The sequence below is a fragment of the Dryobates pubescens genome, chromosome 1 (assembly GCF_014839835.1).
Source record: "Dryobates pubescens isolate bDryPub1 chromosome 1, bDryPub1.pri, whole genome shotgun sequence".
Classification (NCBI taxonomy): Eukaryota; Metazoa; Chordata; class Aves; order Piciformes; family Picidae; genus Dryobates; species Dryobates pubescens.
Genome location: NC_071612.1, coordinates 59,675,028 through 59,688,982, shown reverse-complemented (window position 1 = coordinate 59,688,982; position 13,955 = coordinate 59,675,028). Strand labels below are relative to the sequence as shown.

The 13,955-nt window shown below is 45.3% G+C and overlaps 2 protein-coding genes across 2 annotated transcripts in view; one reads left to right on the top strand and one right to left on the bottom strand.

Moving 5' to 3' along the window:
* SYN2 (synapsin II) overlaps nt 1-13,955 on the top strand; it is a 283,986-nt gene that overhangs the window by 168,747 nt on the left and 101,284 nt on the right. The window lies entirely within an intron of this gene.
* The window catches only part of TIMP4 (TIMP metallopeptidase inhibitor 4), a 40,729-nt gene that overhangs the window by 10,023 nt on the left and 16,751 nt on the right, over nt 1-13,955 (bottom strand). The window contains exon 2 of the mRNA XM_009905590.2: nt 935-1,032. Coding sequence (XP_009903892.1) covers nt 935-1,032 — 98 coding nt within the window. The remainder of the gene's footprint in view (nt 1-934; nt 1,033-13,955) is intronic.

Here is a 13,955-nt window from a genome sequence, read left to right as displayed (position 1 = left end):
AAACAACCTGACCTGGAATAGTTCCAGGGATGAGGCTTCTCCCACCTCTCTGGGTAGCCCAGGCCTCATCACCCTCACCAAAAAAAACCCTTCTTATCTCTAATCTGAATCTCCCTCTTTTAATTTCAAACCATCACCCCTTGTCCTATCACAACAAGCCCCACTTCAACGACCGTCCCCATCTTATCAGCCCCTTTAAGTACTGAAAGGCTACAAGAAGGTCTCCCTGGAGCCTTCTCTTCTCCAGGCTGAACCACCTCACTCTCTCAGCCTGTCCTCACAGGAGAGTTTCTTCATAGAGTCTAATGGTGACTTGAATGGGATCCAGATGTACATGAATTACTGTGTCTCCTTACTGGAGCTGAACAAATGATGGACAAATCCCATAGGATTCTGAATAACTCTTATTTTTTGTGCTCCCTCTTCATGTGTGCTTTCCTAGCAACATTCATACACATGGGGTTTTGTTTATGTGAGGATCAGGGAAGGACTCCTGTTTCTGCAAATCTCTCTCTTCACTTATGACCAGAGATCCTTGCTACTTCATCTGGAAGTGCTTTCCTCTCTTCAGAAAATTCTGCATCATGCAGTCAGAGAGCTGTTGTATCGTAATGCAGTGGAGAGGATCAAGGAACCACCAGAAGGAGCAGTATATTGAGCATCATTCATGCTCTGAAGTATGTTGTCATAGAGTCTTCATAAAACAATTGTGAAGAACACAAATTTTCATCAAAATATATTCAGCAAGCAACTCACAAATGTCAGAGCAGCTTGGTTTCCCTCCCCTTCCCCCCCCCCCCCCCAATTCCTGCAGTTCACCTGGCTCTAACCTTGCAGGCAGATGGAGCCTTCTCCACCTTAAAGCACTCAGGGCTCAATTGTAGTCAATTGTTACCAGCATTGAACTTCAAAATAGCTAAGTGATTCCATGTACCTTTATTTGTTTGATTTCATACCGGATCATTTTGTGGGTATCAAGAGGATCATCACTGGCAGGCACCACCTTTTCACTGATTATTTTAGCTCGAATTACTGTAAAACAGAGAAAGAAGGAAAGAAAGAAGGTTTAAATGCATTTAGGCACATATCTACTTTTGCAAGCAATAGTGGAAATCATAGAATGATAGAATCAATAAGGTTGGAAAAGACCTCAAAGATCATCGAGTCCAACCTGTCACCCAACGACCATGGCACCAAGTGCCACATCCAATCCCCTCTTGAACACCTCCAGCGACGGTGACTTCACCACCTCTCTGGGCAGCCCATTCCAAGTCAGACTGGTAGAGTTTAACATTGCTTTTTGCACTTTTAGGCACATGTCTACTTTTACAAGCAATAGTGGAAATCATAGAATCAATAAGGTTAGAAAAGACCTCAAGGATCATCAAGGCCAACCTGTCACCCACATCCTCCTGACTACTAAACCATGGCACCGAGTGCCACGTCCAATCCTCTCTTGAACACCTCCAGGGACAGTGACTCCACCACCTCCCTGGGCAGCCCATTCCAAACCAGTTTAACATTGCTTTTTTGCACTTTATCTAGAACTAGATTTTAAGGCTTGTTAATGTAAGGCCACTAGATTTAACTCCTGACAATGAAAATAAGTGACATAAAGCTCAGTTTCCACGAACCTGGAAATCTGAATTAAGTTGCCACTCGGTTTTGAGCAACAAAAACCCACCCCAAACTGTCCACCAAAACCTTTGAAAGACTCAAATCCCATCAAATTTTAGCAGAGACCCATCATTATAATCAGTGAGCAAAGGGAGAGGACACTTCTGTTGATGACAGAAGAATTGTTGATCAGCTGAATAGACTCACAGCTAATGGCCTGAAAAGACTGTGCCAGACAACATTAAAGCATCAATTTGGAGCATGAAATCAGACAACAAGAGAGAAGAGTCATTCTTTCACTTGTCTGAGTCTCTGGATTTGAGCATTTTTCTTGCAATGACACATCAGAAGTTTTGTTCACCTTTATGAATTCATTACTCCCTCTTTTGATAATGTCTCTCTTTCCTATTTTTGATATTTTGTTTCCTACTGAGAAAAGGAAGGGATGAGATGTTTTTTGAAAGAAGAAAGAGTTTGTTTTCTTATCTGAGGCACGAGGTATATGCTGTTAAAAACACCCCAGCTACAGAGAGTAACAGGATTCGAAAAATATGAGACATGACCAAATATTTATCTGGGGACTTGTGTTCCCCAGAAGTATTGTGAGTCCTGATTTTGCTCAGCTCTGGATGGCTGCTGTCACAGCTCCTCTGCAGGTGTTGCACTTGTTAGAACCATCTGTATCTGCATGGAGGGATGCTGGCAAAGGCTGGAGCAATCAACAGTTAAACCCCACTTCAACAATAAGTCAAATCTGCTCTTGGACAGAGCTAGATCTGTGGGAGGATGTCTACATCCACAGGTGCAAGAGAGATCAGGAAATGTTCTTCGGTATGAAGGCAACTCTCAGGCACCTTCTTTTTAATTTTGCTTTTATTTTTCATTATAAAAGGAACCATTCTAACAAATTTAGCATGCTAAAGGCATGATCTTCCATAGAATAAGTCAGGTTGGAAGAAGTATCTGAAAGTCTTGATCAGTCTCCAGACTCAGAATGCTGAGGGAAGTGGCCAGCTAGGCTATGAGTATCCTCAAGGATGGAGATTCTGCAGCTTCCCCCAGCCCCTCTTCCAGGGTCTGACCACTCTCAGAACCATAGAACAGAATCATAGAATCATTAAGGCTGCAAAAGTCCAAACCAAACACCATCAAACAACCACCACTATGCCTGCTCTTACCATGAGATCCTCATACTTCCCCTGCCCTGAAAGAATGCTGAGGAAAGTGTTTGGCATCAAAATCACAGATTTAAAAAAATAAATAAATCATAGAATCATAGAATTGTTAAGATTGGAAGGGACCTCAAGGATCAGCCAGTTCCACCCCCCTGCCATGGGCAGGGACACCTCACACTACAGCAGATTGCTCACAGCCACATCCAGCCTGGCCTTAAAAACCTCCAGGGATGAGGCTTCCATCACCTCCCTGGGCAACCTGTTCCAGTGTCTCACCACCCTCATGGGGAACAACTTCTTCCTAACATCCAATCTCAATCTACCCATTTCTAGTTTTGTTCTATTCCCCCTAGTCCTATCATTACTTGACACCCTAAAAAGTCCCTCCCCAGCTTTCTTGTAGTCCCCTTCAGATACTGGAAGGTCACAATAAAGTCTCCTCAGAGCCTTCTCTTCTCCAGACTGAACAGCCCCAACTCCCTCAGTTTGTCCTCATTGGAGGGGAGCTCCAGCCCTCTGCTCATCCTCGTGGTCCTTCTCTGGACACCTTCCAGCACCTCCAGATCCTTACTGTAATAAAGGCTCCAGAACTGAACACAGTACTCCAGGTGGGGTCTCACCAGAGTGGAGTAGAAGGGAAGAATCACCTCCCTTGACCATTTGATTGACCTGTATACTTCATTTGTAAAGAAAAGGAATTAGAAAGTCCAGACTGTGATTTTCCTTGGAGCTAAACAGAGCTCAGTCCCATCAAATAATGGCCAATTCTTATTTCCTCACTCATCTGCAGAGCAAGAAAACTGTAATAATCAACATGGCACAGATGCCTACAGCTTCAAAGCTTGAGTCCTCTCTCTGTCTTTTGGCACAACTCTCCCTTCTCCCAAGCCATTTAAAATGCTTTTAAAAGGACATTTTAGACTTAAGGGTTGGATTGGCAGGAAAAAGTTCTTTAAAGTATGAAGAGCAAATTCCTCACTTCCAATGGTGAGTGGCAGCATCTCTTTAATCATCTGTGGATGAGTTGTGTTCCCACAAATTAACAGTGCTTCTGAAGGGCTTTGATCTGATTCCAGAGGAGAAGTGGTGTGATCATGTGTACTCTACTGCTTGCAGAGGTCAAATTAGAATCATGTTGGGTTGTTTTCCTTTGCATCCTGACTTCCTAAAAAAGGAGGTTTTCTCATTAAAGAGCTCATTCACTGTAGAAGTTAAGGGGTGAGACAACATTTAGGAGCTAGCTCCATTATGTTCTGACTACCATAACGTGGTTTTAATGCAGGAAATCTTTTCTCCTCCCCGTTGAGCACAACACATTTGCAGGCTAATTAAACCACTTGCCCCCCATGTGTTCAGTGTTGAAACATCACTCATGTTCATATTTTTATTAACTTCTGCTGGTTGGGCGTCTCAGAGGAGCACTGCAGATGATCCATGACAGCTCAGAGGCTCTCCATGCAGGAGTGCAAAACTGGAAGTGTAGCATTTGGGGAGGGGTTGTTATGAAGTGATCTTTTTCTGGGTGTGGAGAAGAAAATGAAAACTTTTTTTCCCCCCCCTTTTTATAATGTTGTGTTTTGTTCATTTGTTTGTTCAGGAGAAAGCTTCCAGATGGTGAAGGAAGGCAAAATTGAGGGGTTTTTTTTTGGCCTTAATGGCAAACAAATTTTATTGTTCCAGGATGTCTACATCTTTAGTCATTTGGGTTTGACTTTTCTGTTCTCCTGAAACCAGCTTCAAATGCACACAGATTTTTATGGCCCTTGTACTCCTTTTTGGGGTTCTTTTTTTCTGTGCTTGAATTTTTATCTTCTCTTTTTTTTGTCCTCAATCAGTGTCGTCTAGCTGTCTCCTAAAAAGTCTTATTCATGTGGCTGCTTCTGTTTTCAACCACAAGCACTTCCTGATTTAGCATTCCTGGGCCTGGCCATCTCCTTCTCCTCACTTGTGGTTCAGAGGGTGGTTAGAGCTCAGGATTCCTCCTCGTCTGCACTTCTTTTCAAGAACTGGTTTCAAGTTCAGCATGGTATCATACTATAGTATCACTCAGGGTTGGAAGGGACCACAAGGATCATCTAGCTCCAACCCCCCTGCCATGGGCAGGGACACCCCACACTAGATCAGCCTGGCCAGAGCCTCATCCAGCCTGGGCTTAAACACCCCCAGGGACGGGGCCCCAACCACCTCCCTGGACAACCCATTCCAGGGCTTCACCACTCTCATGGGGAAGAACTTCCTCCTCACCTCCAGCCTGAATCTCCCCACCTCCAGCTTCATTCCATTCCCCCTAGTCCTATCACTACCTGAGATCCTGAGGAGTCCCTCCCCAGCCTTCTTGTAGCCCCCTTCAGATACTGGAAGGCCACACTTAGGTCACCTCAGAGCTTTCTCTTCTCCAGACTGAACAGCCCCAACTCCTTCAGTCTGTCCTGTTGGGCTTGGCTTCTCCTCTGTTTGACTGAGGACAGCCTCTGGTTGTTGAGTGTAATACTGACATTTTGTCTGTCAGCCACTGATTGGTTCCTTATGAGGGATCTGCATATTTGAAATACATGTGCATAGCTTTCATGTTTGAATGCCAGTAATTCCCTCTGCCTCAAATTCCTTCTGCATTAAAAAGATATACTGCTGTTCACCAGACATTCACTCAATAGTAGGATGTAGTGGGAGGACATTTCAGTAGTAGGATGTAGTAGGCCTGGAACAAGCTGCCCAGGGCAGTGGTGGAGTCCCCATCCCTGGGAGCGTTTCAAAGCCACGGAGATGTGGTGCTGAGGGAAGGGGTTTGGTGGTGACCTGGCAGTGCTGCATTAATAGTTGGAGTCAATGATGTTAAAGGTCTCCTCCACCCAAAATAATTCTATGATTTAGTATCAGGGTGTAGTACAATATTTCAGTAGTAGGGTGTTGTAGGAGACTTCAGTAGCAGAGTGTAGGAGATTTCAGGAGCAGGGTGTAGTAGGAGACCCCAGGAGCAGGGTGTAGTAGGAGACTTCAGGAGCAGGGTGTAGTAGGAGATTTCAGGAGCAGAGTGTAGTAGGAGACCTCAGGAGCAGGGTGTAGTAGGAGATTTCAGGAGCAGGGTGTAGTAGGAGACCCCAGGAGCAGGGTGTAGTAGGAGACCTCAGGAGCAGGGTGTAGTAAGAGACTTCAGGAGCAGGGTGTAGTAGGAGACCTCAGGAGCAGGGTGTAGTAGGAGGTTTCAGGAACAGGGTGTAGTAGGAGACCCCACGAGCAGGGTGTAGTAGGAGACCTCAGGAGCAGGGTGTAGTAAGAGACTTCAGGAGCAGGGTGTAGTAGGAGACCTCAGGAACAGGGTGTAGTAGACTTCAGGAGCAGGGTGTAGTAGGAGACCTCAGGAGCAGGGTGTAGTAGGAGACTTCAGGAGCAGGGTGTAGTAGACTTCAGGAGCGGGGTGTAGTAGGAGACTTCAGGAGCAGGGTGTAGTAGGAGACCTCAGGAGCAGGGTGTAGTAGGAGACTTCAGGAGCAGAGTGTAGTAGGAGACCTCAGGAGCAGGGTGTAGTAGGAGACCTCAGGAGCAGGGTGTGGCATTTCTGGGGAACTCCTATTTTGTAACTCAGGCTACTTTTATAACATTTTAAGTTTTATCTTCCTTTTGTAGCTGAAGTTGTCTGAGGTAACTGTACTGAAGTTATGGTGATGAAAGCAATGCAGGGGTCAGGCTGAGCCTCAGAACTGGCAGTTGCTGGCTGCCATAATGATGCTCAGGTCAGAGTGACAAGCGTGAGAAGCTTCTGCTTTGGTTCCTGGTGTCGGAGCCTGCTGCAGTGGTAGGAGGATACTATTGTGTTTGTAAATCAGCTTGGTTAATGGGCCTCCTTCTTAGAAATGTGGTAAAAGGGAATTTTCTTCCTTCTTTCCTGAACAATAATAAACCCCTCCCAACTACTCCTACATCAACAAAAGGTTATTTGGAAGGTGGTAAAGGACAGAAGTCACTTGTAATAACGTCAGGTACATTTGTGTTTATGCAGTCAGGAGGAAAATGTTGGGTTTTAAACAGCACAATAATGTTTCTATACAGCAAGAGTAGATAGTTGGGCTTTAACTGCAGCTTTCCCAAACCTGAGTTATTTCCCTCTGAAATTATTGACCTCTGTATAAACTGTACCATGGGTAATACCCCTGTGTGTTAGACATTCTTTAGAATCAGTGAATTGGGTTGCAAAAGGCCTCTAGTATCAAGTCCAGCTGTCAACCCAACGCCACCAGAGCTACTAAACCATGTCCCAAAGTGCCATGTCACACTCCTTTGAACCCCTCCTGGGATAGTGACTCTGCCATCAAACTGGGCAGCCTGTTCCAATGCCTGACCACTCAGTGGAGGACCTACTCATGAGGAACTACTTACACTAGGGGCTTCTTTTAGAAGAAATTTGCTGCCATGAGATTCATTTCAGCAGACTGCAGTGGCAGGCACAGTGAGAGGAGTGGTGTGGCTCAGTTGGTAGCACATAAGACCTTTAATGGGGAAGGTCGTGAGTTCAAGCCTGCAGTGGGCACTAGTGTCCTCCCTACTCTAGTCATGAGGTCTGTGGTGACAGGTTGGACTTGATGATCTTTGAGGTCTCTTCCAACCTTAGTAATACTGAATACTGAATGTGTCCCATCTTTTTCACAGGAGACACAAAGAACTGAGAAGTATACTGAGGAACAAAGCCCAATAACAGATATAGAAAGTATCAGATTAAAGAAAAGCCTTCTGCTTTACTCACTGAAATTCATTCCCTAGAAGCAGCATCTCTTTAAACTCTGAGTTATTTCTAAGGCATGAACAAAGGGGAAACTCTTTTAGTGAAGGATTCTTCTCATTGTTACTCATCTTAATAAATAATATATCCTTTGGGATAGTGTTTATATACTATTATAGTACTTATATGTCTTCAGATGATGCTATTTGGCCTTTTTGCTTTTACTTTGAGGACAAACAGCTTTACTCAGCAGAAGTAAACAACTTCATTACTCCTTCAAGAAGGAGAACTAATTGGAATTTATTCTCCACATGAACTGTCTTACCTAAGAGAAAGGAGGCAAGGGAGAAGGTAAAAACTGCTGAATATGAGATCTTTTTCCCCAGTATGTTAACTATCAGCAACTATGTAGTTACAAATACTTACATGGGAAAATATATAAGATACTCAAGACCAAATGCAAGGTCCTGCATCGGGGTTGGGGCAATCCCAAGCACTGATATAGGCTGGGCAGGGACTGGCTTGAGAGCAGTCCTGAAGAAAAGGGCTTGGGGTGCTGGTGGATGAGAAGCTCAACAGGAGCCAGCAGTGAGCACTTGCAGCCCAGAAAGCCAATCACATCCTTCAAGAGAAGTGTGGCCAGCAGGGCCAGGGAGGTGATTCTCCCCCTCTGCTCCACTCTGGTGAGACCACACCTGGAGCACTGTGTCCAATTCTGGAACCCCTATTAGAGGAAGGATCTGGAAGTGCTGGAAGGTGTTCAGAGAAGGGCCATGAGGATGACAGAGGGCTGGAGCACCTCTCCTATGAGGACAGACTGAGGGAGTTGGGGTTGTTCAGTCTGGAGAAGGCTCACAGGAGACCTATTGTGGCCTTCCAGTATCTGAAGGGGGCTACAAGAAAGCTGGGGAGGGACTTCTTAGGGTGTCAGGGAGTGATAGGACTGGGGGGAATGGGAAAAAAACTAGAAATGGGTAGATTCAGATTGGATGTTAGGAAGAAGTTCTTCCCCATGAGGGTGGTGAGAGACTGGCACAGGTTGCCCAGGGAGGTGGTGGAAGCCTCATCCCTGGAGGTTTCTAAGGCCAGGCTGGATGTGGCTGTGAGCAACCTGCTGTAGTGTGAGGTGTCCCTGCCCATGGCAGGGGGGTTGGAACTGGATTGTCCTTGAGGTCCCTTCCAATCTTAACAATTCTATGATTCTATACTACTGGATGTAAGAGCAATGCTTAGGTGCATATTCTTATTTTAAATATATAAATAAAATATAAGTTAACCCCCCCCCCCAAACTGTTGCTAAGATGAGGACCAGTTTTAGAGGTGGTCAGATAGGGAGGCAGACACTTGGAGCTTTGTAAATCTCTTTTGTCTTCTGTTTGGACTCCAAAACCAGAGTGTTCTCCTGAGCCAAGTTGTCAAGCATGTTAAGATTACAGTACTATGAGAAGTGACTATGACTGCTATTACATTGTTCTTTCACTTGAGTTGGGTTTAGCTCAGCTTTTTTATTTCTGGAGTAGGATTTGTATCAGAAGAAATACATCTCGCTGTCTTCTAGAACTGAGAACCATTTCTAGATTATTAGCATGATGGATGTGTCCCATTTGAAATCTCAGCTGCACTTCAGTTTTCATTGTGTCAGTGCTAGACCATGTCATAGCTTCAATTTGTGAATGAATACATTTTTGGTTAGGGAGTTGCAACTTAATGCCAAACTTCAGCAGTAATGAGCCCCAGTCCATCAGCAATAGGTAGGTTAATGTATGGAAGGGCAAGGCTGTCTAGAATGAGATGTCTTAGCCAATCCTTGTGATAATTTGGGCTAAATCCTGCCTCTTAGCCTTACAGTGGATTTTGAAGTCCATGAATGAAGTGTGGCTCTGCATGCAGGGGAAGCTGTAGTGCTGGGACTGTGGCAGCTTTCTGTATTGCTGGTTTGTCCTGTGATTTATCTCCTTTCAGGCACCTCTAAGGACACCCACTGATTTTAAACCCAGCACCTCCATCATTGACACTGCCCCCAGAACAGGCAGCTGCCTCTGAACTGCAGATGAAAGTCTCTGATTTCTTCTCCATGCTCCCTGCTGGAGCTGGAGTTGTTCAGCATAGAGAAGTGAAGGCTCCAGGGACACCTAATAGCAGCCTTCCAGTACCTGAAGGGAACCTACAAAAAGGCTGGAAAGGGACTGTGGTGATAGGACAAGGGGCAGTGGTTTGAAATGACAGAAGAGTAGATTTAGATTGGATGTTAGGAACAAATTCTTTACCAGTGCTGGAACACTGGAACAGGTTGCCCAGGGAAGTGTTTGAGGCCCCATCCTTGGAGATATTCAAGGTCAGGCATAGAACAGAACAGAATAGCTTGACAGGGCTCTGGGCAACCTGATCTAATGAAGGATGCCCCTGCAGGGAGGGTTGGACTAGATGACCTTTGGAGGTCCCTTCTAGCTGAAACCCTTCTATGATTCTGTGAATGTTCTTGCTGCTGGAATAAGTTAGCCCTCATTGAAAAAAGCAGAGCAGTGAGCCTTGACATGTCCAGACCATTAGGTCTCTTTTCAGATCTGAGATCATAACTAGGAGTAGCAACATCCATCAAACAAGCATCTTGAGGCTGAATCTGTGTGCCAGTTGTGGCTTCCAGTTCACCTCAGACTAAGCTGACAGACTATGGCATAGTTACCTGAACAGAAATTTAATCTGCATCATTTTTAAGCAGGCTTTCTCTCAGGAAATTAGGAAAGTTTATTTTATGACACCCAGGTCTATAATCAAATCAGCTTTGCTACAGAATGAGACTTTAAAAACTGTTGGAAGGAAAAGAAAGACTTAAGTGACTAAAATGTTAGGAACAAGGTTGCAGCTCTTTCCCCCCCTTTTTTGTTTCATTGTCTCAGTTTAGCCCTGTCATTTAACTCCCCAAAATATGAGCAGTGATTTTTGAGCATCTCTTTCTACCCATCTCTTTAATGTTCAATCTCATGCCCTTGGACTCTGCCCATCTGTCCAGCCTGTCAAGGTCCTCTGCAAAGCCTCTCTACCCTCCAGCAGATCAACTCCTGCCCTCAGCCTGGTGTCATCTGCACATTTACTGATGATGGACTCAATGCCCTCATCCAGATCATCAATAAAGATGTTAAAGAGCATGGAACCCAGTACTGATCCCTGGGGCACACCACTGGTGCCTGGCTGCCAGCTGGATGTGGCACCATTCACCACCACTCTCTGGGCTCGGCCCTCCAGCCAGTTCCTAACCCATCGCAGTGTGCTCCCATCCAAGCCATGGGCTGACAGCTTGGGCAGGAGTTTGCTGTGGGGAATGGTGTCAAAGGCCTTGCTGAGGTCCAGGTAGACTACATCCACAGCCTCCCCACATCCACCAGGCGGGTCACCTGATCATAGAAGGAGATCAGGTTGGTCAGGCAGGACCTGCCCTTCCTAAACCCATGCTGGCTGGGCCTGATCCCTTGGCCATCCTGTAAGTGCTATGTGATTGCACTCAGGATGACCTGCTCCATAATCTTGCCTGGCACTGAGGTCAGGCTGACAGGCTTGTAATTCCCTGGCTCATCCAACCTGACACTTGAACCAAGCTGCTGCGAGATGTTCTTGCTCTTGTAGGGACAAGGAGTAAGTGAGACAATGAGAGGAATCTGAATATAAGTGTGGCTTCCCAGAGAGGTTGTGGAGTCTCCTCTGGAGGCTTTCAAAACCCACCTGATGCAGTCCTGTGCAGACTGCCCTGGGTGATCCTGCTCTGGCAGGGGGGTTGGACTGGATGATCTCTGGAGGTCCCTTCCAACCTCTAACATTCTGTGATTCTGTGACTTTCTATGAGGGCCTGTGGTGACAGGACAAGGGGCAATGGTTTTAAATGACAGCAGGCAGGACTTTAGGAGGAAGTTCTGTATTATCAGGGTGGTGGAACACTGGAAGTGAAGTTGTGGATGCTTCATCTGTGGAAGTGTTTAAGACCAGACTGGATAATGCTTGGAGGAAATCTGGTGTAGTAGGAGGAGTTGGAATTAGGTGGTGTTTAAAGTCCCTCCCAACTCAAGCCATTCTATGCAATGCACCCTGACTTCTGAGGTCTCCATTCTTTATTCTGCATAGTGGAGAGGGGAGGGGCTTCTTATGGAACATTTGTACAGCTCTGTTGATACTCTTTGTGTAACCCTCACTAGGAAATGGGAGTGATCTTTCTGCTTAGTTATAGACATTTATAGTAAATCCTCAGTTTACATGGTGGTAGCTCTTACCAGTGCTAATACAGCTTTGCACCATCCAATAAAGGTATGCCTGTCTGGTTTAAGAACATAGATGAGGGAGCTGGGGTTGTTTAGTCTGGAGAAGAGGAGGCTCAGGGGAGACCTTATTGCTGCCTACAACTACCTGAAGGGAGGTTGTAGCCACAGGGGGTTGGTCTCTTCTCCCAGGCAACCAGCACCAGAACAAGAGGACACAGTCTCAAACTGTGCCAGGGGAGGTTTAGGCTCGAGCTGAGGGGACAGTTCTTCACAGAGAGAGAAATTGGCCATTGGGATGTGCTGCCCAGGGAGGTGGTGGATTTACTGTCCCTGGAGGTGTTCAAAAAGGGATTGGATGTATCACTTGGTGCCATGGTTTAGTAGTCATGAGGTGCTGGGTGACAGGGTGGACTTGATGATCTTTTGAGGTCTTTTCCAACCTTATTGATTCTATGATTCCTCCTTTAAAATAACTATAAAGGCCTTTCTTAATTGTATATGTCTAGATTTGTTTTGCAGTATCATAAGAGAAACTTCCAGTTGCAGTAATCAATCAATGACATATTAATGATGACTTTCCTTTGAGTATAACTACAGTTATACAGCCTGGAGAAGAGGAGGCTCAAGGGAGACTTCATTGCTGTCTACAACTACCTGAAGGGAGGTTGTAGCCAGGTGGGGGTTGGTCTCTTCTCTCAGGCAACCAGCACTAGAACAAGAGGACACAGTCTCAAGCTGCTCCAGGGGAGGTTTAGGCTGGATGTTAGGAAGACGTTCTTTCCAGAAAGAGTTATTGGACCTTGGAATGGACTGCCCGGGGAGGTGGTGGAGTCACCATCACTGGAGGTGTTTAAAAAGAGCCTGGCTGAGGCACTCGGTGCCATGGTTTAGTTGATCAGAAAGTGCTGGGTGAGAGGTTGGTCTTGATGATCTCGGAGATCTTTTCCAACCTGGTTAATTTCATTCTATTCTATCCTATCTGCCCACCTGTTAACCCTTAAATCACAATGTCATGTAGTTGAGTGGTGTTGGGTGTTGGTAGTGCCACAGGTTACAGTACAGCCAGAACAAAACTCAAAACCTGTCTGCTAACGAAGAGCTTCAACCAAAGGAAAGGAGATTACCTTCAAAATATTTACCTACATAATTAAGAAAGAGGTTTTTTAACCCCCTGTCACTCTTTCTCTGTTAGTACAACTCAGGATAACCCCCTCCATGTAGTGTACAAGCACTGAGATATTTTGTGTTCTGTAAGAGAAAAATGGGAGTGAATCTAGTAATGAGGTTTTCAGCAGTGCCCATCTTCAGCTTTGGAAGTTAGTTAGTTCAACAGATCTACTGTGAGGCTGGAAAGGAAGCTTGAAATATAGGAGAGACAGAGCTACAAAGATGATGTGGAGACTGGAGCATCTCATGAAGAAAGGCTGAGGGAATTGGTTTTGTTTTAGTCTGTAAATGAAAAGAGTGAGGAGGCATCTCATAAATGCTTATAAATACTTGAAGGATAGGCGTCAAGAGGATGGGACCAGTCTTATTCCAGTGGTGCCCAGGGACAGGACAGAGTCTAACAGGCACAAACTTGAACATGAGAAGTTTCATCTAAACTTGAGGAGGAATTGGCCACTGAATTATATTGCTTACAGAACCTCTAAGATATACAGCAGGTTGTAAAAGTCTTGTTCCATACTTCAGAGCAACCATCCCAGCTGTAGAGGATTACCACTTGCTTTCTGCAGTTCTGCCATGTGCCAAATTGTTCAGCTATAAAACAGACGTAGTTGCCACGTTTGCTTATTGTAAAGCTTTGGGTTTCCCCCATGAAGGAAGGAAATTAACCTCCTTAAATCTTCCTGTACTATCTGTGTATGGGAAAGACTGGAATTGCTCAAAACATGTTGGAAAGGGAGAAAGAATTATCAGGAATACAAAAGGAGCACCATAACTTTGGCATAAACTCACAGGTATCACTAATTCTGCCAAAAGAAGGCAAAAGTTATTGATTGGTGGACATTAATGTTTTAAAACAAGTAATTTCATAACTGACATGTGGCTTTCCACACTCTGATAGCTACACAGGGAAGGACTTGAAAGTGCTGGTGGACCACATGTTCCCCATGAGCCAGAAATGTGCCCTTGTGGCCCAGAAAGTCAAAGGTCTCCTGGAGTGCATTAAGAAGAGTATGGCCAGCAGGTCAAGGGAGG